The 27,047-nt window shown below is 41.9% G+C and overlaps 1 protein-coding gene across 14 annotated transcripts in view; it reads right to left on the bottom strand.

The window, feature by feature from the left end:
• The window catches only part of MAGI2 (membrane associated guanylate kinase, WW and PDZ domain containing 2), a 776,755-nt gene extending 752,262 nt beyond the window's left edge, over window positions 1-24,493 (bottom strand). For all 14 annotated transcript variants that reach the window (XM_075491038.1, XM_075491056.1, XM_075491102.1 and 11 more), the window contains exon 1: window positions 23,899-24,493. In XM_075491038.1, coding sequence (XP_075347153.1) covers window positions 23,899-24,199 — 301 coding nt within the window. In that variant the 5' untranslated portion in view covers window positions 24,200-24,493. The remainder of the gene's footprint in view (window positions 1-23,898) is intronic.
• Between the last annotated feature and the right edge of the window lie 2,554 nt (window positions 24,494-27,047).

Below are 27,047 nucleotides of genomic sequence, written 5' to 3'. Positions count from 1 at the left end.
AATAAGGTAAATTTTATCCTCAGTGGTCAGACAGGAGTATAGAGAAAGGGAGATTAATTTATTCTTTTGCCATCCAGTAAAAAAGCATCAAAACCAAGACATATATTCAGTCTCTGCTTCTGCGTTCTCATTATTGAAACTCACTTGAAATATACTTTCTAAAAAGTGCCCTTTAAAATTGATTTAGATTTCTTAAACTCAAGTAATTTTAAGATTGTCAAAGTTAAAGAGAATTCTTCTGGGCAAAAATCCTGCAGATGAAGTTTGAATTTCTTGCAAAATTCCACCATGAAGTTATAAACATAGATAATAATTTGGACTCTGACAGGCCTTTGGCAATACTTCCCTATTTTATTCTTATGCATTAAAATCTAGCTATTAATTTATAGCAGTTAACAGGGTAATTTCACTTTTCTCCTCCATTGCTTTTACATTGTTTGAGTGAATACTAATGTGTATAGAGCTTATGAGGAGTCATCTATGACCAAACAAAAGAAAGAATCTTGCAGCCTGGATCAGACTAATAAAATAAAATAAAATAAAATAAAATAAAATAAAATAAAATAGTATTGAACTACAGGGAGACAATGATTTATTGGGTCATCTTATTATGCTACTGAAGGATCTAAATTTTGGTCTTCCCCCTATAAATATCTCTCATTAAAAACAGACTTAGCTAATTTAAATTAATCTCATTTCTTTCCCCCTAGAAAAGGATGCAGACACTGAAACACAAACCTACTCTTTGGGCTGTGATGACAACTTTTACATATTTCATTTTCACAGACTATTCCTGGTCATTCCAGAAATACAATATAGATCTTTTCATTTCTTTAAAAAAAATACTTATCTTTGTGTATCAGGTTGTCAAATGCAGCCTGGAGTGGTAGTGAGTACCAGTTACTGGGAACTGCAGTAAATTTCCATACCCACTGCCATGGATGCCTCCCAACCCTATCATCTTGACTAGTAATCTGCCCTTTTACAAGGGATCCACAAAGTCTTTGAATTCTCACGGTAACTGGGACATGCAGAAATTTTGCATTAATGGCTGCAGGAGACAGACAGAGCAGCCTTACCGTACATGTGTTAAAAGCCTATTAAGTGTCCCCGTAAGGTACCCCAGATACACCTCAGCGACACCGTTCTCTCCAGCATACTCCGCACGTGCCGCCCAGGGCTCCCGAGTCCTGCCACCCTGGGCACTGTCCATATCTGATGTACCTACCTCTGGGTGGTGACCTACATGAAAAATGGTTTTCTGTTTCATTCCAAATGCACACAGAGCAGCACCCACAGCACGAAAGCCACCGGTGGACCTTCCCAGCCAGAGGTGAGCTGCTCTGTTTGTGGTATGAAGAAATTCACACTGCTGCTCTGTAAGTGCGGCATTACAGGTACTTTCCAACTTACCACTTCTCAAGTGTATTTACCTTGGGAAAATCAATGTGTTTTACCAAGAGCAAAAAGACTTGAATACACCATGGTCACTCAATTATTTATGGGGGATGTATGACACTCCTACTAAAAAAACCCCACAAATCCTCACTTCCTCTTCACGTTATCCAGTTATTTGTCTCTTCCACAAAGACAAAAAATAATCTGTTAGCATCTTTGAGATGTACGGCTACTTCCCTTTCCCTTTCTGTAAACACTGATTCTTATTTTATATGTGTATACAACAAAGAAATAAGATGCAACGTTTCCTCCCACTGAATAAGCTACTCCGCAGAAATGAAGACCCGTGTATTACTGAGTGGAATTAGACAGCACCAAATGTAATGAACTGGTAAGACAGTCAGATGGCTCTTTTAAATATAAATTAGTGAACGAAATAGTGCACTACAGGGCAGCAGAAAACTGCACTACAGGGCAGCAGAAAACAGAATCACTAATAGCCCTACCAGTTTTAGTTCGTACACTGGAACCCCGGAGAACACAAGGCAGTTGTGATGCTGCCTGAGGTCAAGTTGCATTTATTGTCAACACGTGACAAGCTTTGGCCTCAGTCCCCAGTGATCGTCAGCGCTGGACAGTCCTACAGCTCTCTCAGCATCCCCCAGATCATAAAATCATTTGAGGAAACCAACGCTGTACTAACCAAGTATTGAAACCTTATTCTTTTAAAGGAAGTTTCAAAATGACTATTTTATTTCAGTGATTTTCTACTCCCTTATGTCCTTTTAAAATCCCAGTCTTGACGTGCTTTTCTGTAGGTCTACACGCTGTTATCTCCACGCAGACACTGCCTGTAATATCCCAATACTGAATATTCCACATTAAAACTTAGGTTTTTTCAATGTTCTATGGTCTGGGCTGCCCAAAATTGTAATACGATTTTTAAAAAACATTAGATGCCCATACTGCCTAATGAGATTAACGATGATACAGAGAAGCTACGAAAACCAGCTCCATTTCACCTCAACTTCAGCACTCCACTTTAACAGACGGATTTAGACCTTTGATACCAGGGCTTACTATCCAAAAATGTCAAGCACCCGTAATTCTAACATCAGTACAAGCTAGAATTGCTCAACATTTAATAAAAACAAATAGATTAAAACAATTTAAAAAAAAAATCAAAATACTCCCGATTTCTCAGGTGAATCTCAGGTCGTCAAAAAGTATTTGCAACTTCAAATGGCCTTTGATAAATTGGCTAGGTACAAGTTTTAATTATTACGTAGCTTACTCTTGCATTTATAATATATAGAAAAATTATTTGTCTTTCATTCTAGGTAAACCTGATACTAATTTTAACTACCCTATGAATTAACCTGTAGTAGATCTTCTTATCACTGCTAAACTTAAGGGCTGACATTAGAATGTATTAGAAAGCTCTCATCTGAGAAATTTCTAATTAAATTATAAAAATGTTCTCAAGGCTTATACAGCTGCTTGGCAAAATCTACCTATTTACCTGCATCACAGCTGACAGGGGATTTTTAAAACCCAAATCTGACAAGAGAGTTTGAATTTTGCTCATTATGCAAAAAAATTACACATTAATGCCTTGTTCCCAGACAATGTGATCATGATACCAACCTTCAGCAAATGCTTCACCTACAAACTGCTTTTTCAGCCACTGCGATACAGCCACCTAACTCTGATTTTCTTTTCCAGTTCTTAAGTCAGCTGTGGTGCAGTACTAATCCCTTCTGAACACAGGTTTGCCACAATAATTTACCATATAGTGTTTAAAAACATAAAAATACATTTCTAGAATTTATGTCTTGGCTAAGAGCTTGATCTGAGGAAGTGCAACTGGACTTCATAGTATCATCCATCTCAATTGCTTTGTGGGCGGCAGATTACATAAAACTAAAGATGATGAAAACTTACAATACTGGTTCTTGGTTTATATGTGAATGACATCAATATTTGATGAGTTAAGATATTTGTAGTTGTGTAGAAAGATGGAATCAATGATCACTTCAAGCCAGAGTTCAGCTTTTCATGCTCCAGAAGACTGAACAACAAATCCTTCCCCCACAAGTCCTCATACTGGACATTATGATAAATAATAAAACAGAAATATAAAACAGAAATATGGAGTGCCTGAAAGTTAATGTTCTGGTGGATAATAGTTTGCTATGCATCCAAGCCAAATATTTTGGTCCTTTTTACTCAATATAGGGAATTCAACCTAACTTGTGGGGGATAAATTAAAAAAAAAAAAATTTAGAAAATACCTATCTTCAGTAAACTCAGCTATTGCCCCTGGAAATGGAGTAATGAGAGCCTCTGGTGCTTTAAAATACAAAGAACAAATTGGAGCATATTGTGTTTTCAGTTTTGTCCATGAGTCCAGAGCAATTCCACAGCAGATTTAATCAGGGTTTACAATGTCTTAACTGACAGCAGATTTTGTCCCCAAACTGGAGGTAAAAATCTCCAAATAGAAATAATCTATTTCAGCCTGTTTACACTGTTTACATCTTATATTTGTTCAGGTAAGTGAATTCTTTTCCTTTAAAAGAATTGTTCTTTCAAGACTATCCAAATAAACTAGCCATAGTTTTGTAAAATCAGTTTAAGGCAAAACAAAGGAAGACGACACCCTATCTTACCTGACAGCTGAGAACAATAAACAACCCCAGTCCTGGAATCTAGAATACCTAACAAGCTACATAACAAATTCCAAACAGTTTGAAAGTGCATAAAAGAATCAATATCTTCAGAAAAAATGCTGAAATTCAGTATCTTTAATATAAAACAGAAAGATCAAAGGAGTAACTTATACTTATTTTCTTTTCAAAACCACCTTCATTTGGAATAAAATTTAAAACTTGGTTGTGAAGTGGGGCTTACATTTTTCTTGCCTTATCCTGTATGCATCTAGTGCTCCCAAATTTTACTGAAATATTGCAATCAGCTTGTAGGATTTGCGCAATTAAAATCCGGCAAACATAGATCAAGAGTTAAATCTAGTTACCTTTAGTATTGACTCTGAGACCAGGATTTTTATAACTCTCTCCATTTTCAATGCTGCCTCTACAACAAACAGAATAATGCCCACAAGTATGAATTTGGATGAAAATGAAGTGCAAAAGCTGAGAAAATCAAAGAAATATAATGCAGAAAGTATATTCCTTATATAAAGAAATATAACAGACAAATCATATAATGACAAAAATGTAGAAGAATAACAAAGCAACACAGAGATGTATTTTTGGCCAGATATCTTCCAAAGTGTTCACGTACCCTCAGGGGAAAAATCTAGTGCAAAGATAATAATCAAAACATTAACTTCTACTACTACAGTTCTGTTGGAAAGTAAGGAATTAAATTGTCTGGAACTACCTCAGAGTCCAAACATTTGGCCATAGATATTAAATAAATGCTTAAATAAAACCTTCAGCACACGTGCTACCCTGGTGAAAGAATGGTAATGCACTCGGTGAGCATCCTCCTTACCTCTTCCAGCTAGCAAAGAGAAACTATCCCCCTGGAAAAGTAATAATAGCAGAAAAGACACTTCTCCGCTAAGGGAACAGCCCATATTTGCCATGCAGCTAAAAAAAAACAAGAAGAAAGACACAGTAAAAAAGATCACTGACTTGATTAGAATATTATCTCAAAACTGATATGGGAAACATCTTGAGCCAGTACAGTATATAGAGAGAAAATGAACAAAAGGACGAATACACCTTTGAACTAAATAAAACATTACAATTAATCTCTTATTTACACAAGATCTGATTCAGCTTTCAGAGTTTAGTTTAGCATGCGACCCTTACTACTATTGCAGACAAATGCACCACAATTATTAATGCAGTTACCCTCAGAACATCTTTCTGTGGAACAGACCTATTATTAGTTTAATACTCTATATGATTTTATTATCATTGGAGATTTTATTACCATTGCGGAACTAAGGCAGAGAGACTAAGAAATTTATTTAAGGTTTCTAGAGAACCAGGCAGAGCCCAGATCCCCCAACTTGCCCTCACCTAATCTACTTAAATATCTTAAAATCTATGTCATCACACATTTCAAACACCTTATTGAAAATACTGAAACTATACGTAGATTTGTCACTTTGAAAGAGGTAACAAAGGCAATACTGACATTATCGTATCTCAGCACTGTGTCAAATGAGATATATCATAAACCGCTGTTCTTTTGTCATGACTATAATATACAGACCCCTTTACATATACAGCTGCATATAAGTAACTCTATAAAAGTGAGCTTTCACAAACGGATGTGCTGCTCTTCGTACGGCAAGGAGCGGTTACGCAGCCTACCTCCAACCCTTCCTCCGTCCACCCAGCTATCGCCACCGAAGCCCCCGGACGGCACCGGCACCGCTCTCCCCTCCCAGCAGCAGCCGTCCCCGCCAAGCCCCCGCTGAGCCCCCGAGCAGCAGCGCCTTGGTTCCCTCTCCCCGGCCGTGTGCCTGATGAGCTGTGGCAGAGACATCTCCAGTCTCCACCAGCCGCAAGCTCAACACTGCTGCCAGGTTCTTAAAGCGTCACATCACCTGTAACGGTTTAATATTGGTTTTAAATTACGAGTCTCCCAACCCTCTTCTGCACACTATAAACTTTTAGTTTAATTTCCCTTCTGTTTGTTCTTTTTTCTCTTAGGGTTTGTTTTTGGTTTTTTTTTTTCTTTTTTTCTGGAGGGTGGGTGTTTATATCTTTACTCCTTGAGACAGTATCTTTATCAATATTGAGCTCCTCAGGACCCACATCCATTAAACACCATGGATAGCAATAACATAATACTTCATATATTGAGTGTTCTGGCATATCAGCTACAGAATAAAATATATATTTAAAACACAGGGTAGAAGCATGAAAAGAGCTAAATGCTCCAACATCTTTGGAAGACCGTGAGATTATGCACGAAACTCCTTTCAAATCACAGGACCGAAGACCATGATACAGGAGAGCGTTTATCTGATCAATGCTGAGCATACTCCAAAGTACCAGTAAGGACCCAACACATGGGATTGGGGCATTGCTCTGGATGTTTTGACATAGTACAGAAAAACTGAACCTCTTCTGCTAATTAAATTAAAAAAGCATGCCCTAAATCAGAAAACAATCACAAAAAGAGGACATTTTACATACATAACATGCTTAACAAAACCTGGATGAAAAGATGGATTTTGGGTTTTATTCAGAAATCCTTGATTCTGTCGGTTTAAATCGAATTCTTAATGTTACTTTAACTTAGCCGCTTATACATTAAACATACGGTTTCTCCACAGGTTTTTGTTATACAGATTCACAGAAATTAGGAGGTACATAAAATTTTTTTTAGACCAAGCACATTTATTTCCTCAGCTGAGCTGACCTGTATTGTACGACGAAGGACAACAAACAGCTTTAACGAGCTGTTAAGGTGAGACTTTTCAACATCCACACGTCGATTCTGGCTCGCAAGGCACTGCGGAGGAGCCTGCCAAGAGCACTGGCCCCGTCCCGCTCCCAAAGCCCGTGGGACGTGCAGCCTCGCAGCGGGGGGAAGCGGCGGAGCACAGAGCTCATCAGCGGGCAAGCCCTTTGGGTCGGCAAGGTGGCTGACTCGACGCTAAGCCAAAGCCTCGGTGCTGGGCTCCAGCAGCGGGCGGGTGCGTGCGACAGAACCAGGCCAGGGCAGCATTTCTTTGCAATACTCAGCGTGAAGCCCTTGGCGGATTCTCACTCTTTAGGTACCAATCTGACTGGTAGGGATGTCGGAGGAAAGGGGAGAGGGAAGCAAAGTTCTTCTCTGGAGATGGGCTGCAAGAACAGCAGGCAGGCAGGGGTCCCAGGGCTACGAGCACAACTCCCTTCCATCTCCCATGGTTTCCACAAGCACAAGGGGCTGGAATCGTCCCCCTGTAACCTCCCTCCCTTCTCCCCTCCTGTAGCCAGGGTTAGGGCACCAGCTCCAGCCCTCTTCCATCTCCTAGGCTGGGCTGTAGCACAGCCCTTCCCGTGCATCGGAGCCAGGGCTCCAAAGGCAGGACATCTCCAGTTCCCAGGGAAACTTCCCAGCTCTTACATTAGATGCTGTCCTTCTTAAAAAAAACCTGAAGAGTCCTGTGCTAGGATATGTAATTTGAAAAGAGAGACATTCTCATGCAGTGGCACCAGCACTGCAGACTAGCAAACCTTTGCAGGCTGTTAAACAACAGTTACTCAGCACTGTCTTCCACTTCTTCCTCTTTTTTTCCTCTTTCCTCACTTTTCTTTTCTGGCCAGATTATTCTTTATATTTATAATAAGCAATTACAGAAATACTTTGCAAACCTTTCTGAAAAACAAGACAATCCAAAATTTCCTTGTTTCATAAACAGTTCTAAGACAGAAACAAATTACAGGCATTGCTTGCAGACAGCTTTAGTAAGCAAAACTCAATTACAAACCTTTAAAACACAGCTCTAACACACGGAAATGCAAGATCTACAAACAGTAGACTGGCAATTCTCCTACAACAGAAATGCAAAATATTCCACGCTGTACTGTGAACTTGATAATACTGATATGAAATTGCCCTGAGTAGTTGATATTGGCACACGAAAATAAAGCAAAGCTCAGCAAGACACGTGAAATTCATGCATTTCCAATGTAATTCCAACCAGTATAGCATAAATCAGCATGGGCATGTAATTCTTGGCTGTCTTGTTTGATATCAGCGAAGCAGAAATTATTTGTTGTTGCAGGTGCTTTGCAAGCAAACATGACACCCAGCTGATTGTTAACAGACGAACTTTTTTCAAAGGAAAAGGAGCTGAAGGAAGATCTCCAAGCTGGCTAATAAAAAAACCCCAGGTGGAAGGAGTTATGACCATCCCTGGGCTGGAGCAGTCAGAAGGTATCGTGTTAGGTTAGGATGGCACTGGGAACAGGCTGCTCCTAGGGGAACTAGCAGCAGGCTCCAGCAGGCTCGTCAAGCATTTCTGGGCACCACAGCCACTTCCAGCTGGGCCAGTCGCTGGGTTGCTCAGCACGGGCAGCTCCATTTGGCTCAGACGTTGTAAGCAATGCGTATCTCACCCTGAAAGCTACAGACCACCTGCAATTTATGCTCTCTGAGAAATATGCAGTTTCTAGCCCGTCGAAGCCAAATTCTGAATTTATATGACCTATAATATTGTTAATCAAATTGATTATTTCATTTTCCAAACGTAGGGGTTTCTTTGTTTCTTATACAAAGCCCCAAATGTGTAAAATACCTCCAGGACTTAGAGATGGAGCCTCTCTGCTGTAGGTCCCTTTTACTTTTGAAGATATGTTTTACATAAAATTCAAAGTGTTCAGAGTAGTCAAACAGCCCTTGCAGTGCGCAGGTCAGAGAAGCAAGGGGGGAATAAAGGGTCAGAAAAAAATCTGATATTTGTAAAGTCATCTATATAACAAAATTTAACCATTTGATTTAGAAAATAATTACTGCAAATTCAACAGATATGCTCTTCATAACAGAAAAATATTTTAAAAATCAATCTAAAATATAAAGAGTTTATATAAAATATAAACTTGCAGACCTGGGTGAATCATCTTGGTTGGGTTTTTTTCGCCTCTCTTTTCTGCTGCCCCTCTGAAAAACTCCTGTGTAAATCACACATTGCAGGTCCACCCTCCCTAACTGCAGACTGTTTTCAGGAGACAGCAGTATCTGTAGCTGTCAGCCCAAGGGGAAAAAAAATTTTAAAAAAGGCTATAGAGACACAGAGGCTAGGCTGTTCCTGGATTTGATCAGAAGTTGCCTCTCAGCAGTGACACACAACACTGTTTTCAGGCAAAACACGGATAAACGTGCATAAACTTTTGACTCAGAGCAATGCCACACTAGTTCTGTGATCCATCAGATCTTAGAAGATAAACATGATGAGATGTGGTCGGCTCTTGCTAGGAAGGCTTCCAAACAGGAACTTGAAAGCTGCAACTAGTTGGCGATGGAGTAGGTGGCACTCTTCTCGCTGTGCATAACCCATGTCCAGCAACCTGGCAGGGAGCACTTGCTCTCAAGTTAGACAGATACAACTAAGCTGAGAAAGACTGGTCAGAAAACAAGGATTCTGCTTCAAAAAAAATTTTGAAGGGTTGGCATTTGGTTTCATTTTGTGCTTTTAAAAAATAAAATGGAGGAGAAAGGAAATCTTTCAAATATTAGTTGAGGAATTCCTACCCAAGTGTAGTCTCCCACCAAGGGTCAATGGAGATTACTGTACAGACCTGCTCCACAGGATGGTCTCAGAGTCAGTTTAGGAGCCTATTCAGGTTACCTGCCTGCAAGCATGTATTTAGGGACAGATCTATGGTTCCCCATCTGACATTCCCTGAAGGAAAGCTCAGGTCCCCCACCACCTAGATAGCTATCCACTACTCACTCATCTGTTTTGGGATGTGGTTGGGCCCAGTGCTCTGTGCAGCTTCGGCTATCCCATCCTTCTGATGACACTGGGAGACACAAACATGCACGAGAAAAAACTCAGTATTCTCCAGCGCAGGATGACCCCAGCACCCTTCAAACATAGGTATTTTCATCTCCTGCCATGAGGACACCCGGCATGCCCAAACAGCCTGATGGCTGGCTGAATTCAGGAGAGCGAAGAGCTGGGGATGTTCCTGGGAGCAGAATGATCCCAGTGCTATTCCATCAAGTACACTTTGGACCTTTTCTTTACAGGAGTACGGATTGTTAACTCTGGTGCCTGAGCCGAAGTCCCGCTCATCTCACCTATTCCCTGGTGACATTGGCTGCACAGAACATTACCCATTTTCTATACCAAATTGCTGAGTGGTATCGCCATGCGCTGCAAACCAGCTGTCCTTTTTCAGGCCAGAGACATCAACTTGTCAAGGTTTCCTTTTTTCTTACTCCTACAAATGACTGCACCTGTAAAAAAGCCTCAATGAATTAATGATGCAAACGCAGGGCAACAGTGCGCTCATAACCAACTTCAGGACTGAAGCCCTATCAGACTAACTACATAACGAAGGGTGCTGCACAGCAAACAGTACTACGTGGCTGTCAAAAGGAGACGTAAGGCTTTTCATCAGTTCAGGTGTCCATAATGTGCTGCACTGGCTTGTGCCAGTTTTATTTAAAGCACCTAGAAGTACTGTGGCAGATAAAAGGGGATTAAAAAAAGGATCGCAGAACCTCAGCTGGATGTCATCCTTAATGTTACGCAACTCCTTTCTGCTGAAAAACGAGGGTGGATTCATCAAGACCTAAGTCTCGTTGCTTGTACAAGGTAAAATCCCACTCTGCTCTCTCACTGATTGTCTCTTTAACTCTACACAGGCCCCAGGCACGGAAAGAGGAGGACATGGAGACCTTCTAGGGGATCAGCTCAGGCAGACATTCCTCACACCAGGTAAGTGCTAGGAAGTCCCCTCGCCCTACCCTTCGTGCCAGCCTCTCCAAGGGGAGTGGGAGGGAAGAGTTTCCAGTGGGAAATGAGAAACCGATGCCAAAGCAAAGGGGGTGAAAGCACAAAGAGGGACTAACAGCTCTCCACAGAGGGACAAAAGTACAGAGCCACAAAGTATAACCTTTGGTGTAATTGCAACTGAAATGGCCTCAATGGAACCCTGCCTCGGATTACTGTATGTCCTCATAAATCCAAGACAATCTCACTTCTCCGCTATTCCTCAGTAATTTGGAGGGCTGTCATCTGACAATGCTAAAGCCTAGCCCTAACTTTTTGCAAGTTGGGCTAAATCTAGGATTCTGCCAATAACCCCACCCAATCTGGGTCAAAAGATGCTCTCAAAGATGCCACCATCCAGCAAAGCCAATCTGAAGCCCTCCAGCATTGTGAAAAGTGAGAGGTTCCCACTGGGGTTTTAATTAGTATTTTGTCTGTGTCGCTTGGCAAACCAAACTTTGCCTGTGCTAACATTTTTTAGGACTCCTCATATTTCCAAAACAAATGAGAAGTTTTTTAAAACAAAAAGAAAAGGGAAAAAAAAACCCATATCCCAAAAAAACCCACACAAATTATTTATAATTTGCCACTTGTCAGACAGAGGCTTTAATAGGCCAGAAAAATTTTAATAAATGTATCGTACAGTGTGGTTGATGTACCTACATGTCCAATTAGCACTGCAAACAAACATATATATCTCATTAAAATATGTAAATGTACATTAGTTTGGTTTCCTACACTTTACCACTTCCAATATATTTCTGAAAGGCACTTTATTTTAGGAGACAACACTCCACCACACTCTCTCCTCTGTACAGACCTTTGCATGCTTGTGCTTCTTCGTTATTGACAAAGCTTCTGCTTTACACGGGATTTGTCATGGAATTTAAAATAAATACCTACAAAAATATTTTACTCAAGCAATCAATAGAAATCCTCATTGAACAAGGGAGGGGTTTTTTTGCAGTTTGTGTGCCTTTACTTGGACGCAGTACTGCTTGCATAGACTTTTAAATTACATTGCAGGGTTCTTCACTCTGCTATTGATTGATCTGAGATTTTTGGCAAGTCATTTCACCACCATGCGGTTCTGTCTCTTCCTACCTATCTGCTGTGTCTAATTAGCCTTTATAAAGCCTTTGGGGCAGCGACTGTTTCTCACTGCCAGCTTGTAGTACCTGTCTCCATGGGATCTGATTTCACTTGTCTTGATAAACTAATAATAACACGCATTTTTTTAAGAGATTAATTTTTTAAATAATAAAAAGAAAAAACTAAGCAATTGCATTGGAGAAATACAGTGCCAGTTCTATTGGTAAACCATACATATTTACATAGATCCTTTCCCTCTAAAAAGCTAGACAGGCTTTAAATAACATTTAAAAAAAAAAAAAAACATAAAAAGACAGCACACATGATGAAAATATAATCACTGTGATTGTGAAACTCAGCAATTTCCCAAGAGTTTTTAAGAACAGTATCTCATAGCCTAGATCAGGAGACCAAAGATGCGAGGAAGTTTTATGCTGTCCCAGCTTCCCTCCCCACACTGAAATTCACTGAGGTTGGTGAGGACACCAAGGGTAACTCCCTGTTGAGGGAGTCTGAATAAGCACTTTTTGTAAAGGATTATTGGAATCTGGATGCTATTCAGATAGTCTAATAACAAGAGCAATATTAGTGTCTAGAGGGATACATGCGAAGACTTCTGGTTTAATGTCTCAGCTGCAAATATCTTTCCCAGCAGCATCCTCCTCACTAGCTGGCCAACAACGTGCAGATATGGAAGGAGGAATTCTGCAGCTCACTGCAATCAGTTCCTACAGCAATTGGTAAGAAACTTGCTTACTACTTACTAGAAATCTACTTAATATCAACCTGGAAGAACACTATTGGATCCCAATCGGATCTGCTACATTTCCTAAGAGAAACTGATACTGCCCTGTTCACATGCAGGAGGTGATTTCTCAGGTATGCAATAAAAATCTTCAGTTTCTCCAACTTTTACATTCAGAAACATTAATTTTATAGCCCTTAAAACATGCACCCAGACATGAATCCCTATCAAGGCAAAGCAACTGTTACACTTCTTCAAGTCAGAGTAACTGTACACAAACCCCTACAATATTTCACACATATTTAAAGGAGACATTTTTAAATTTTATGGGTTCATCTGTTCTGAGGAGTATTTCAGTACACAAGTACCACAGGCATAATATAGAAACACAACATAAATATGAATCCAGAAGACCTTTTAATTAATATTTTAATTACTGACTTTTAATTAAGAAAACCCAACATCTTGATTTTACTGTATTTTCCAACAAAACCTCCAGGGCTGTGATGCATTCTTTTCTTGAAATCTTTTATGCTATTTTTACTGGAAAATGACCAAATAGTGTTGAAAAAGCTCTTTTCACTGGCTTATCAGAAATTCCAGTAATTCTTCTAGAAGTTTACAGGGGGAAAATGTTCTTCCACAAGTAAATGGAGCAGATAAAAAGGAAAACTAAATTGTTCAGGAAATTTATGCTCTGTATACAGTATAGCTAAGGTTTTTGAACAGACTTCACTAGCAGGAGCTGTAATGGAAAGACCCTGAGACAACAGACCAGTGCTACCAACAGTAGAAGCTCCACGTTAGTCATAACCGGGTATTTTCTCTTAAATCATATTGCTCAACGTTTATGCACTTTACAACTTCTATCACCAAGATGGAAATACTGTCAATTTGAGTTATAGATCCTCTGTTAAAATGATACAGAATATTTCCAGTAACTATTACCAAGAAAGCCATTATGGCTAACTTCAAATTTAATGTGGATACTTACTTACATTACCATAGAAACTAGAGACTCCAACTTGAAATTGTCATGCTAGTTGCTATAACAAAAAGGCAGTTCCTCTCACCAAAAGGTTTCAGGCTTTATGCATGAGACAACAGGCAGATCTAAGAAACCCACATGGAACGAGAAAACAGAAATAGCAGCAAAAACAATCACCGTCAATATAATGAACGGGAGTCACAGCACACCACCTAGTATTGTCAAGTGCAGAGTAGGCAGCTCAGCAGAACTCAGCTTCAAGGAGAGTTTTGCAAAGAACAGCGTAGTGGCTGTGCAGGAAATCTGGGGGGTAATCGCACTTTACCTAAGCAAAGCCCATGACAGTTTAAATTGAAAAGGCGTTCACCTCCCGCCTCAATCTGCTACAAGAGTTAAGCAGCCGCTGCCTTTCCCACTCCACAAGGATTGCACCTCAATGACGGGAGCACATAGGTGCTCTATTAGCTTATTAAGTTTGCAGCAGGACTCCGGAATACTCAGAAACATAAAATGCTGTTCTTATAAAAATACAAGGACAAATAATTAAAATATAATGGGATTAATCCTTGTTTATACTAACATACCATTTTGGAAGCGTACGAGAGGCTTACGTGACATTTATTAATGTAGATTTAGCACACAGAAAGACTTGGTAAGGAAATAACAGAAACGAACACAGCCATTTCATTTAATACTAGTTAAAGAACCAGCCATGTGAATGAACACATTAGAAACTATTCAGTATCACTCATACAGGTTACAAAAAGGACCTTTCCTCAGTTTTCAATCTATCTGAGTTTAAATTCAAGCAACAAAAAACGTGTGTGTTGTTAAGAACTTACATGTGAAACAGATGTCCTGGAAGGAGACTGATGCCCTAATTTTGTTCCCTTTCAGCTTCTGTAGCACGAGTTAGGTGTGGCTTTACAAAATGGATACATTTTATCAGAAATATGCAGATTAATTAATGATTGCCATGAAGGAAACAAAGCTGGAAGTATTTTTTTTATTAAACAAAACCCCAAACATAAAATGTGCAATTTAATCAAAAATATTCCACAGTTCATTTTGACAAACACAAGCAAAATGTGAGATACAAAGATACCAAGATTAAATAGGTAAATAATAAAAGACAACTTGTAACTGTTTCCAGGAAGGGTTTCCACTCTGGAATACTAATGTTACATTAACACAACTACACAATTTATTTGCTAGTATACAGTGTAGAAAATTTTGCTTATTATATTCCTACTATTATTTTCCAGTTGTTCTGCTATTCATAGCGAATCTATCAGCACTACTCACAACTGTAAAATCTATTTCTAAATTTTTTTCTTTTTTTCTGCATACTGAGCATACAATATTTCTTCTGAGTTTTTAAAAACAAACAAAAACCCTTACTATGACTCTGCAGATAGTGAGTGATCTCAATTTTGTCATCAGTGTCTGACTTAACAGACTTCCAAAGGAAAACCCTGGCCCCCAGTGTGATAAACTGGGGACTCTGTGAACAATTTAATAATTCTGGATAATTCAGTGAAATTACTGCCATCACTAGCTATAGAGACTACCATATGTTGTCAAGGCTGTGTCACGAATCTCCCAGACCAGGAACAATGGGAGATTGTTACAGCAAGCTTGCTCCCATCAGAACAGGAATGATCTGGAATCATGGAATGCCAAAATTCTGGGTCAAAACAAGTTTCTGCACGCTTTCTGAAGTAAATTTGAGCATAGAGGGTAGAAATATCTTACTGGCAGAATAAACTAGTTGGTGCTAATGCCAGACCTGAAAGACACACTACTTGAAAGGGTCAAGGTGAATTCCAGGGACACAGGAAGCCCTGAACAAAGAAGCTTCAGTAGCAGAAAAGCTGTGGGAGCAGCAGGCAAGAAACGAAGGACATTGGTGGCAGGTAGAGCTCCACGGTTTCTAAGAAAGAAAAGGTATATGGCGAGCTCCTTCAAGTAGACTGTTCTGAACCAAGGATGATTCAAGAGCGTCAGAAAAATGTGATATAGAAATGTAGGGAGGCATTATTTCACCTATGAATTTTTTCTGGTAGTGGACATAGCCACTCTGTTTTGTCTGCAAACCATAAAAGACATGCATGCTTGGTTTTTTCTTCCATTTTCACATGGTCTTGAACACCTGAACTGTAACCCTTGCTTCCCAAGGTCAGAGAGTTGAAAAGAAAGGCACAGAAGTCACTTAGTGTCTGTGGGCCAGCACTACTTCTGAAGGTCAATGGCACCACAACCGTTTTGGTACCAGAGGAGGAGGATGCAGAGTGAGCCGGGGAGGTCAAGGTGCCACCTCAGCAGCAAGGGACCCGGCGTGCAGTTCTGGCGTGATGGCAACTAAACGCTACCTGGTAAATCTCCGTTTTTGTAGGACTCTCACACACATGCGAAACTCATTCTACACAAATATGTGTCATCCAACACAAATATGTGTTTCTCCGCCATTTCTCAGGGAGCACCATTGTTTCACCCTACTTCGGTGAGAACTTGGGACAGAAACAGAGATGCATTAAGAACAATTCATGAGGTCATCTGAAGAAGAAGGAATACAATTTTTTCATTGGAATCAGTCAATTGTGGGTAGTTCAGAGGGCCAGCTTTAGCCCAGCATGATAGTATTTCATAATATTTCATAATATTTCAACATATTCTGAGGAACTAAGACAGACCTAGGAAATGCACATTCCCTGTGCTGATTTCCCTGTGCTGGACAATCTCCTCAGGGCTGTACGGTCTCTCTTGAATATTCTCTTGAATATGACAGAAGATGTGATTTCTAAAACCAGTAATATTTTAATAATATCTGAATTTTTTTTTCCTGGGACTTTTTCTCCCATATTTTGCTTTCTCCATTTTGTTCCTTGTCTTACTTTCCTTCGTCTTGAGTTCATGCATTGTGGAAATAATCAAAGACATCCAGGAGAAACGACTGAAGTTGATAAGCAGAGTGAAACAGCATTATTCATATATTACTAATCATAACCTATATATGAATGAGAAGACACCTGGAAGTGCTGTGTTGACAGCAACATACCTTTTGATTAAGCTGTCTGGATCCTAGCAATGTGCACGTGCTGACTGAGAGTTCAGAAATAATGCATTTGTGGTTCATCTACACACTGTAAAAAGGGTAAATACATGGCAGATACAAACAAACAACAGCCTTCTGTCAGCTAAGCTTCTAGTGAAGAGTCCAAATTATGGATAGGAGCTTTGAATAAATGAGACTTTTTAGGCTAATGTTAAAAGAACATTCAAATCATAAGTACTGTTTTAGAGATTATCAATTACCAATGAGAATTTTTGTCCAGTTTAGGAACGCTAGGTAAAGTTCTTTTTTGTTAAAGCCCTTTGCTCTCTTCCTTTTCTCTTGCTTCTGTTACTCCACTTTCCACTGTGGTAGCTTCAGCCTACAGTGAGAAAGCCATACAAATGGCCAGCAAGACTATTACACCTTCTTACTGGGTAGATTCCCATGAGGTTTAAAGAAAGCTGATTTGTAATAAATTAGGTGTGCTGAAGAGATACTGTTGGGATCACAGCCCCTGTGATTTTAGAAAATTCAGTTAAGGCCAGCATTGCAATGACATTCAGCAACAAAACCCAAAGACAGGCACTTTGCTACTGAAATCAATACCTTCAAACTCTGCACTAGAGACTGCACCTGCTTGGGGAGGCATCTAGTCAATCTTATTTCAAAGTTTATGATTATTTTATTTCCTACGGCAGAATACTGTGCCATACTGCACATTGCCTGGCCACCAGAGTGAACAGGTTCATTGTAACTATCTTATATATATGCACCAAAACTTGTAAGAAAAACATTCTAGGTTAGTACTGTAGCCCATAAATATAATTATATATTATATTAGTGTAGCAATACTACACAGAGTCTTACACATTCTCAACCTACAAAGTCCTACCCATAGCTCTCAAAAAATATATATACAGATGTATATGTATACTCATATATTTATAAATACATATTATATGTATGGAACAAAAAAAATTACTTACAGAATGTTAACACAGTCAAGCAATAGCACTATGTTCTTCTACTCTTGCCTTGATGTTCTCCAGCAAAAAAAACTTTCCTTTTTTTTTTATTTGTTTATACCGCTATGAGGAAGAGAAGAACAAGAAACATCTGCTTCTACAACTACTGCAGCACTTTCCTCTCCATCACCCTTTCTAAATCACAGTTATGATCACCTCCTCACATAAATCCCTTCTGAAGGAGCACTTTTTCCATGTATACACAACTTCTTGTATACAAAAAATGTAGATGAATAATTTATCAACTCTTTCATGTCATGAAAGGAGCTCCTCATCTATACGGAGCAAGGAGAAGATCATGAACACTGAAAGCAAAAGCTCAGAATCTGTATCTTTCATGAAATGCTGAATTAAGGCAGGTGAGGCTATATGATGCATAAAATAAGTCAGATGCAATTTTACCCCTTCATACCAGTACTTTCCTTTGATGTCAACAGGATCAACAGATGGACAAGTGTTAGTGTGAGATGAACTTGACCATATGTGACTCAACAGAACTAAGCAGAGCACTCTCAATTATTTCATTTCTTCAAGGAAATGATGCACTAACAAAGTCATGGCCCCATCCTTTAACGACACATTTGTAACTCTCAGAGAAGGAAAAGGACTGATGAATATAATTCTACTGCCAGTGAACACAGAGAGTTCCTGACATGAAACATCACAATCTCTCTAGAGGAGCTGAAGAATAAATCACCGGCTACATGAGTCAGAAGTCAGCTTCAATGGTCTTTAAATTAAGATGGACAAGCATAAGAATGACATAAAGTAATGGTAAAAAGAGAACTCGGAATTTAATTTCTGGAGTTAGTAAAATCCGAAGGAGCACAAGTTAGGGAAAAGGAGCAGGTCTGAAGTACAGTTTATTTTCAAAAACTATCTTTGCATTATATACCAGAAGTGCAACCATTCAGGTTTTCATAGGTCTTTGGGTTCAATTTTTGCAAGACCCTTGTGATTTTTTTTTTATTTGGGAAAATCATGTGGCTTTCCATTGTAAAATATTGGGTTTTATACTAGCAAAAAATATTTTATCCAACATTCACATCTTGGAAGACAGTATATATTGATTCCCAGGAAGAAAAAAACACAAAAAGACAATCTGTATGCACAGAGTATTTTAATGAACGTGGAAGAGAATTATTGACGAACTTAACTAACCAAAGAAGTTTCTTAAAAACGTACCTATACATAGGAATAAGTGTACGAAAAAGTCTGTAGGAAAATAGTAACATTTTAACTAGCTGACATGGTATTTACATGTGCAGGGAAAAACTCTGGAAAACCAAAACATTCCTGTACTTCTCTATCACAATGCTTGTCACAGACTTTTAAAGAAAAAAAAGTTAACTGCAAGCCAAGTTTTAATTGCAAAACTCATGGATGAATTCATTAAGAAAAAAAAAACCAAAATGCTACAAGGCTACTAAATCTCTGAGCCACAAATAACTGGATGCTGGGACAGTACTGTACCGTGCCTTTACTCTTCGCTGGGAAACCACTGACACCACTACCAGGAACAGGGTGTGGGGAATGCGGACCTGCAGTCTGCCCAAACACGGCCATTCTTGTATCCATCCTAATGAGGGTCCAGATCTTCTGACTGGGAAAGCACTTGCAAGTGCCCAAGGCCATCTATAGTCAGCAAAACATTTTAGTGTATAATTACTCCTAAGTAAATGAGTAGATTGAGAAAGTAAAACTGGTTTTAAGTCCCTACTTACATTATATGTACTAAATGCCTTTTTGCATAAGGAGCTAAAGCATTATAGGTTGAAGCTTAAAGTCTGATGATTTAGGGTCAAATCAGAGACATTAGAAAGTGCCAATATAAAGTATCAATGTTATTCAATTCAACTACTAGGTTCATATGCTCATACAACTGAATACTTCTAAAACTAAATTAAATTGCTCGGTTAGTCAGATCACCTGGTTACTTAGTATGTCCAAACCATTTTCCTTGAGGAAGAGATGTGTCAGGCAGCAGCTCCAGGACAAAATATGCTGCAATGCTCCCGAGTTCTGAAATCCATGTTTTCAGACCATTCCTTGGGATTCTGCTGAGTGCATCTGTGGAAATTTATAACTCTATGCAAAGGATAAAGATCATGGTTTATGCAGTACAGCTGAGTGGGCTGTTCCTACAACTCTTCAAACTGAAACCAAAGCTGTATGGGAGTCTCTGCACATCATGGACCTGCATCACCTACTGATGGGAATTACTGGAGAAAGATACTTTGGAGCTGAGACAGGAGTGATGAACAGGGAGTGAACCGGAGACAACATTGCTCCTCACATGACTCTTCCCCATGTGATTACTTATCCAAATTAGGATGCCTTTCCTTAACACATTGGTACTTTTACAACTACGCATCTGTGCATCTGTGGGAAGAAGATAGTACTTAATCTAAAATGTTCTGCATGTAAAAACATCCACATTTGAAATTCAGAAGTATTTCTCTCAGAAACAGTAAGGCTCTTCTCTTCACCAGAGTGAGTAGAAGGTCAGAATGCATAACGTTTGCAAATATGCCCTGCTAATTTGACTGCTGTACAAAATTCTCCCGTAGAAAGGGTATATATTCAAAAAAGCACAGGACTTGACAGAGGAAATCCTGTCTTCTTCATTTGATGTCAAGGACAGCTTTGCCATTGACTTCATCTGGGCCAAGATCTCACCCCATGTGTTTTAAGAGAATCTCTGTGATTCTGGCAACACTAGCACAGTAAGTGGCTTGCGAAAAAAAAAACCTAACAAAAAAAACCCAAACAGGAAATAGTCTCCAAGGAATACTTCTCTGCAAATCCTTACAATTAGGATTAAAAAATAGTAATGGTTCTTACAATCTTTTCTCCCCATGCAAAACCAGGCAATAATTTCCTGCATTAAAACCTTATTTATTTGGTGTCAGGAGAGTTCTATGTCGGATCATATCGTGGAAGTGCTAATTAGTTTCTCATGATGTTTACTCCTCCTGACGATATACAGCAACTCCTACATTATATGACTGTTATTTTCAAGTTAATAATTTTAGTTCAAGATGTTCAGCTTATGTAAAACAGCAATATTCCATTGGAATTGTTTTAAAGAAGTATTTCACCTCGTAATATGATAAAAGATTAAGCATTCCATTATTTTGAAGAGTGGGGTGTTTAATCAAACACAACGTAATGAAAAATCATGAAAGCACCTTTATTTTCCGTACTTCAAAAGAGCTAAGCTAATTCCTGTAAACTGAATTAGCCATTCCCTGATTTCATCTACAACTGAATCTTCACTGCTGCATTATCAAAACTTTCAAACAAGAGAAATACTCACAGTCTCTTAAGCATCACTTTATAAATAGTCATGCCCTACCTCCACATTTCTCTCTCCGACTTCATTCCTAGGCAGCACTGAAGAAGCAGCTACAGTCACATGGTGCATTCAAGGTCATGCTATTCTAATTTACAGAGAGATCATTGATAAATTATGCAGAAACAATAATAATAGAGTCATTAACCTTGTTCCAGCACACTAAAGGTGTTTTATAATTAAAAGGAAACAAAAGTTACAAAAACATATACAGATTTTATTGCCCAGCTTTTTCTCTCCTACACACTGCTGCAAAGTACTGTTAGGGAATAGTAATTTGTTACTGTGAGTAACGTAGATGCCTGCTGTCTGTGCTCTGTAACCAAGGGGTGCAGAGATTAGCCTGAATTACACTGAAGGAGGAGTCAGGTGGTAAAATACACAAACCATTGACCTTTTCTTTAAAAACAGCAAGTTGGGTCCAGAAGGCCTCTCCCTTTGGCGAAGTAAAGGATGCTGGAGCACAAGAAAGATCATTCCAGCCAGGAAGTCTTTCTCGGTCCAAGAATCTATGCAGAACTGTCATTTCCAAACATGCAGTCATCTGGCCAGTGCTTTGAGGACTCGCATCAAAAGTGTAGCGGGTTAACATACTGAAGTGAAACTCCTCACATATATACTCCTCAGATATATATATAAAAACTGGGCGGAATTTAGAATTCATCCTCTGTGTCTCATTCAAGAAATTTGCAGTAATCCACGGACTAAAAGCCTGACTAACGTCCCTAATTCATGGATGACATATCTTTATTAAGGATGCACACATTAATGAATCACTGGTGATCGCTTTGACTTAAAGAGAAATATTAGAAAAACAGTGAAGAGGTGGGACAGAGACTGTTTCATGTAGTAAATGAACACATTAATGAATCACTGGTGATCGCTTTGACTTAAAGAGAAATATTAGAAAAACAATGAAGAGGTGGGACAGAGACTGTTTCATGTAATAAATGAACGTAACCTTAAATTGGCATGACTGTAAATCACCTATAGGATTTCTGCAAAGAAAAAAGTAAGAATTTAAGTAACTAAACAGACAATGTACCCTCATCTTCTTGACACTTCCACTGCTGCTTCTTTTTGAATCCAGTCACAGTAAGACCACTCACACTACAATTATTAATAAAAAGAGGAAACTACAGAGCAGGTTTCCTGGAGTTCAGGTGCCCAGAGATGACACTCTACTGCATGACAGAATCCATTATACTCCTTTCTAATCTTTTTATCACATAAACTATTGTGTCTCCCTGCATTGCCTGACTATCAAGATATGATCTACAACATACTGCACAACTTACCCAAAAGGACAAATAGAAAAATCCCAGATCATATCTTTGTTTAGAGGTTTGACCTTATGTAGATAACTGACTATATCATAAAGTACATTCTGAAGGCCTGAGTGCAAGTCAAATTCTTTCTACTGATTCTGCCGTGTTTGGATAAACTTATAATTGGCATATCTTTCAAGCATTCAGAAGTATCACGAATGCCCCTTTAAACAATAAACCGCCGATTACAATAAGGAAGTGTTCAAGGCCAGGTTGGATGGGGCTTTGAGCAACCTGGCCTAGTGGAAGGTGTCCCTGCCCACAGCAGGGGGGCTGGAACCAGATGATCTTTAAGGTCCCTTCCAAGCCAAACCATTCTGTAATTCTATGATTCTATGACATAAATTACAAAATTATATCAGATGTCAGAGGAACTCTCCTGTATGTCCTCTGAGCAAAGGCTGCTTGGCTACAGCTACAAAGCACAAGTGTCTCTGATGCACGGCATCTAAAATCTTCCCACAGCAGAAATGCCCAAGTTTTCCATGGCTGAGCTTACTGCCCAGCTGAAATGCGTACTTTAGCAATACGCGTACAGGCGCTGCACCATCCACGTCCAAGGAGCACCTACGGACTCGACTCCCAGAGCGGCTCACAGCTCCTGTGCTTCAGAAATGCTGCTGGGGTAGCAGAAACCTCCTCACAAGCGTTCGGCTGCAGTTAGCCCAACTCAGCATAGTTTAAAGAGGACAGAAACAAACATGTAAACAGCATCTGTGGCGTCTCTTCTCTATCGACTTTCCTGGAAATGCATTAACCTATTACAGTACTTCAAAAATAAATAAGAGAAACAGAGGAGAGGCAAAAGTAGACCGTTCTCTCCCGAAAGTTTCTTTCTGCCTCTCCCTCCCACTTTTCCCGAGCTCCCCGTTCCCTAGGATCACGCGATCGTTTTCACCAGGGACCAAATGAATGACTTTTCCGCTAACGACACTTCAGAGCCGCGAAAGCCGCCCCTAGTGCCACCAGGGAGGCGGCGCGCAGCGGCAAGCCCCTGCCCCCAGGCCACGGCGCCCGGAGCGCAGCAAAGCCAAGGGCAAGCCCCGCTCCGCAGCCGCACCCGGCCGCTGCTCCGGCCCCGCCGGCAGCGCCAGCAGCAGCAGCCGGAGGGCGGCCGCGGCCGGAGCCGGGGCCGGCGCGGCGGATGGGGACGCGGGGGGGTGCCCGGCGGCGCTGCCGCCCCCCGTCCCCTCCCGCGGCATGGCGAAGCGCTGGCACTGACGCACATTGAATTCGCCCGGCTGCGGGCACCGCGCAGCGCCGCTCGCGTCCTCCCCCCGCCGGCGGGGAGGGGGCGGCTCCGGCGGGGAGGGGGAAAGTCAAACTGCAGCAACAAAGTTGGTGCCCCCCCCGCTCCCCCCAGACCTGCCCCGGCCCGCGGGGGGGGGGGAGGGGGTGTGTGTGCGGCGGGAGGGGGGCCGGTCCCCGCCTTACCTTGCTTGACGCACTTGAGCCGGATGGGGTCCTTGCAGTGCTTGATCACGGCCAGCACATCCCTGATGGTGAGCCCGGCCACGGGGGTCTCGTTCACCTCCAGCAGGAGCTCCTCCGGCACTAACTTGCTGCCGCCCTCATAGGCCACCTTGCCGGGCTTCACCTCCCCCAGGTAGGGGAACTGCCCGTTCTCGGCGCCCCCCTTCAGCTCGAAGCCCAGCTGCCCCTCCGGGTTCCTCACGATCACGATCTCGTGGACTCGGCTCGTCCAGTGGCTTTTCTTCTTCAAGCCCTTGGACATTGCCGTGGGGATGCTCTGCCCGACTCCCTCCCTGTATTCCGTGCTTCTTCCCTCCCTCCCTCTCTTCCCCCCCTCCCCGGGGCAGCCGGGCTCCTCCGGGGCAGGCTCGGGGCGGGCGGGGAGCGGCCGCCGCTGCTGCCGGCCGGCGGGAGGGAGGGCGCGGCGGCCCCGCGGGGCTCGGGAGCTGGGTCGGGGAGCGCCTCTCTGCCCTCTCGTCCCGCTTTAGCTGATATCCATGGCAGCCGCGGCGGCCGGGACCCTGCCTGTGCGTGGATGTACTAGTTGTAGAGAAACTGGCAGTGGGGAGGGAGGAGGAGGAGGAGGAGGAGGAGGGAGGGAGGGGACGGCCGCGGCGGGGGGAGGAGGAGGAGGAGGAGGAGGGGTGTCGGTGTCGGTGCCGGAGCCGGAGCGAGGCGGGCGCTGCCTCGCCGCTCCCGCCTCGCCTGACCCGGTAGTGAAGGCCGAGAGAGAGGCTGCCTGGCACGGCCGGCAGAAGGCGGAGAGCGGCCCGGGCGGGGGGGCGAGAGCAGCCGGCGGGGAGAGCGGCGACCCCCGGGCGGACCCCCCCCCCCCCCGGCCCCGGCCCCGGCCGGGAGGGGGCGCCAGGGGGCAAGATGGCGCGGGCAGCTCTCCCGGGCCCGGGGGCCGCCCCTCCGGGCGGGTGGGCCCCCGCCGTGCCGCAGCGGCGGGCGGTGCGGCAGCGTGCTGAGCGTCCGCCGGCTGGCACCCGCGTCGGCCGGCTGCTGGAGTCCGGGAAGTCTGCCCGAGGCGGAGAGGAAGAGGGGTGCCGCGGTCCAGTAGTTCTGCCCACGGCAGGGAAGGACTCGGCGATGGAGGGGCTCCGAGCTGCGGCCAGAAAAACCAACGGCAGACGTTTACTTCGAGGAGCTCTATGTTACGGACGCTCGCAGAGCGGTTTCCCTCCCTTCGGAGGTGTCACACTCCAGTTCACTGCGTTGTACACGGGCGTAACTTTCAGTGCTGGTTCCTGTGGCCGCAGGAGACGGGAGCTGATAGCTCAGATGGGTGTTCGACCTGAAGAGGGTACAACGACGGGATGGGTGGCAGTTTTCTCTATAAAATCTGCTTACCGTCACCTGCCAGATGTTCACCACCCTCACTCAGGTGGCCGTCTGTTCCTTGGCCTTAATTCCCAAATGACTTAGTGGCCAAAGTCCGACATTTCCCACCTCCAGAGCCTCGCTCTGCCCAAGCCCTGGGATGCGTTTTGCTCAGCAGGTGATACGGTAACCCACTCCTCCTGGGGGCTCTCCCTTTAATTAGTTCTGTCATATGCCTAACACATGTGCGAGCAGTAGAGTATAGCAGTTGGCATGTCTTTCTGAGAAGCTTGCCTTGCCTAAAAAAATAGTTTCCATCTGAAGGGGAGATTGACAAAACACAGGCAGAGCAACCTCCTGACTTTGAGAGGCATAGTTTTTGTGCCTGCAGGATATAGGAGAGCAGGATACGTGAAGTTGCCTTCTGAGTACTGAATGGGGGAAGGTGGGAGAAATGTAGCCTGTGTTACGGCACATGATTTAAAGCTGGTCAGATATTTTTAAAATTTCAATTAAAGTGACTCCGCAATGAAATTTTTCACAAATTGTATTGCTGTTTTCCCTCTAGGTTCCTATGGAAACAGGCCTTTATGCGATCATGCTTGGCTGTGTCTCCTTTACTTCTCCAATAACTTTTGAAGCTGTTGGGCAGTTTCACCCAAATCTATCTCAAATATAGTTAAGTTATTTCATGAAAATAGACAGCTGGGTAGGGCTGAGAGATCCTGTAAAGGTCCCAAAGGCTGTAACATGAACTTGCCTCTTATTAAACAGTGATTCACATGGTTGAGAGACCATATAAATGTCTTGGTAATGAGAAAAGTTTCAATTACAGCTCATTATCAGCCTCAGTTTAAGTCTGTGGGAAACCAGGGTTCTTCAGTTCATGTTCTCCCAGAATTACTTGTTTAACGTCCTCGTGCACTCAGGGATGGAATGGGCACATGCGGGGGGAAGAGAGCAATGAGAAATTACTAAAGTCCGTATCCTGCAAGTCATTTCACCTGCTTCGCTGTGCAGGCCTGGCCAGTGGTGCAAAGCTCTGTATGTGAGGGGCTTCACAAAAATGGGATTAAAGAATAAAAAAAACAAGACCAAGGCCCCATAAAACTGGAAATAAGAGATCCGTAAGCATGGACAGCTGAAGATGGGAGGGGAACTGGAAAGGTACTTTGACTGGAAGGTACTAAGAGGTTTTCACTGGCGGGACAAGGATTACGGTAATGGTCTCATTTTCCAAAGACCGCCAGGATTGTCCTGCTGCCGCTACGAGCAGGGTCTCTGGTCTGGACAGAAATAGGCTAAGACACTTAGAGCAAAAGAGTCAGTAGGTTTGTTTCTCTCTGTAGCCCTGCCCTTGCATTTTGTCTTGCTTTTTAGTTCAAAAGTGGGGTAGGAAGTAAATGGCTAAAAAGAGGAATTACAAGACATAACATCTTGTTATCCTTCAGTTTCCCAAATGTTTCCATAGTCACTTCTTTGCCGAGTCCTCTGCTCTACTAAAGCCTATTCTACTAAAGAGGTCACCATTTCTTAATTTAGAGTTTATAGTCATCCTGCTAGTATAGCATTGCAGTTGTTGATTTGCCTGATAATTAAAAGTAAATTTTTAAACAACCTCATGTTCACCACAATATATGTACAACACTAGGGCATCTGCCAAAAACACAGCTTTTAAAAATATGTCAGGAAATATGTGTCATTAATATTTGAAATGTTGCTAGCAGATGGGGGAAGGGAATCCTGTGGGTGCTATTTTCCTGTTTCTTAGGGGTCTCCAACAGTTT

The sequence above is a fragment of the Mycteria americana genome, chromosome 1, assembly GCF_035582795.1.
Source record: "Mycteria americana isolate JAX WOST 10 ecotype Jacksonville Zoo and Gardens chromosome 1, USCA_MyAme_1.0, whole genome shotgun sequence".
Lineage (NCBI taxonomy): Eukaryota > Metazoa > Chordata > Aves > Ciconiiformes > Ciconiidae > Mycteria > Mycteria americana.
Note: the sequence above shows the minus strand (reverse complement) of the source record. Positions and strands in the feature narration are given on the sequence as shown.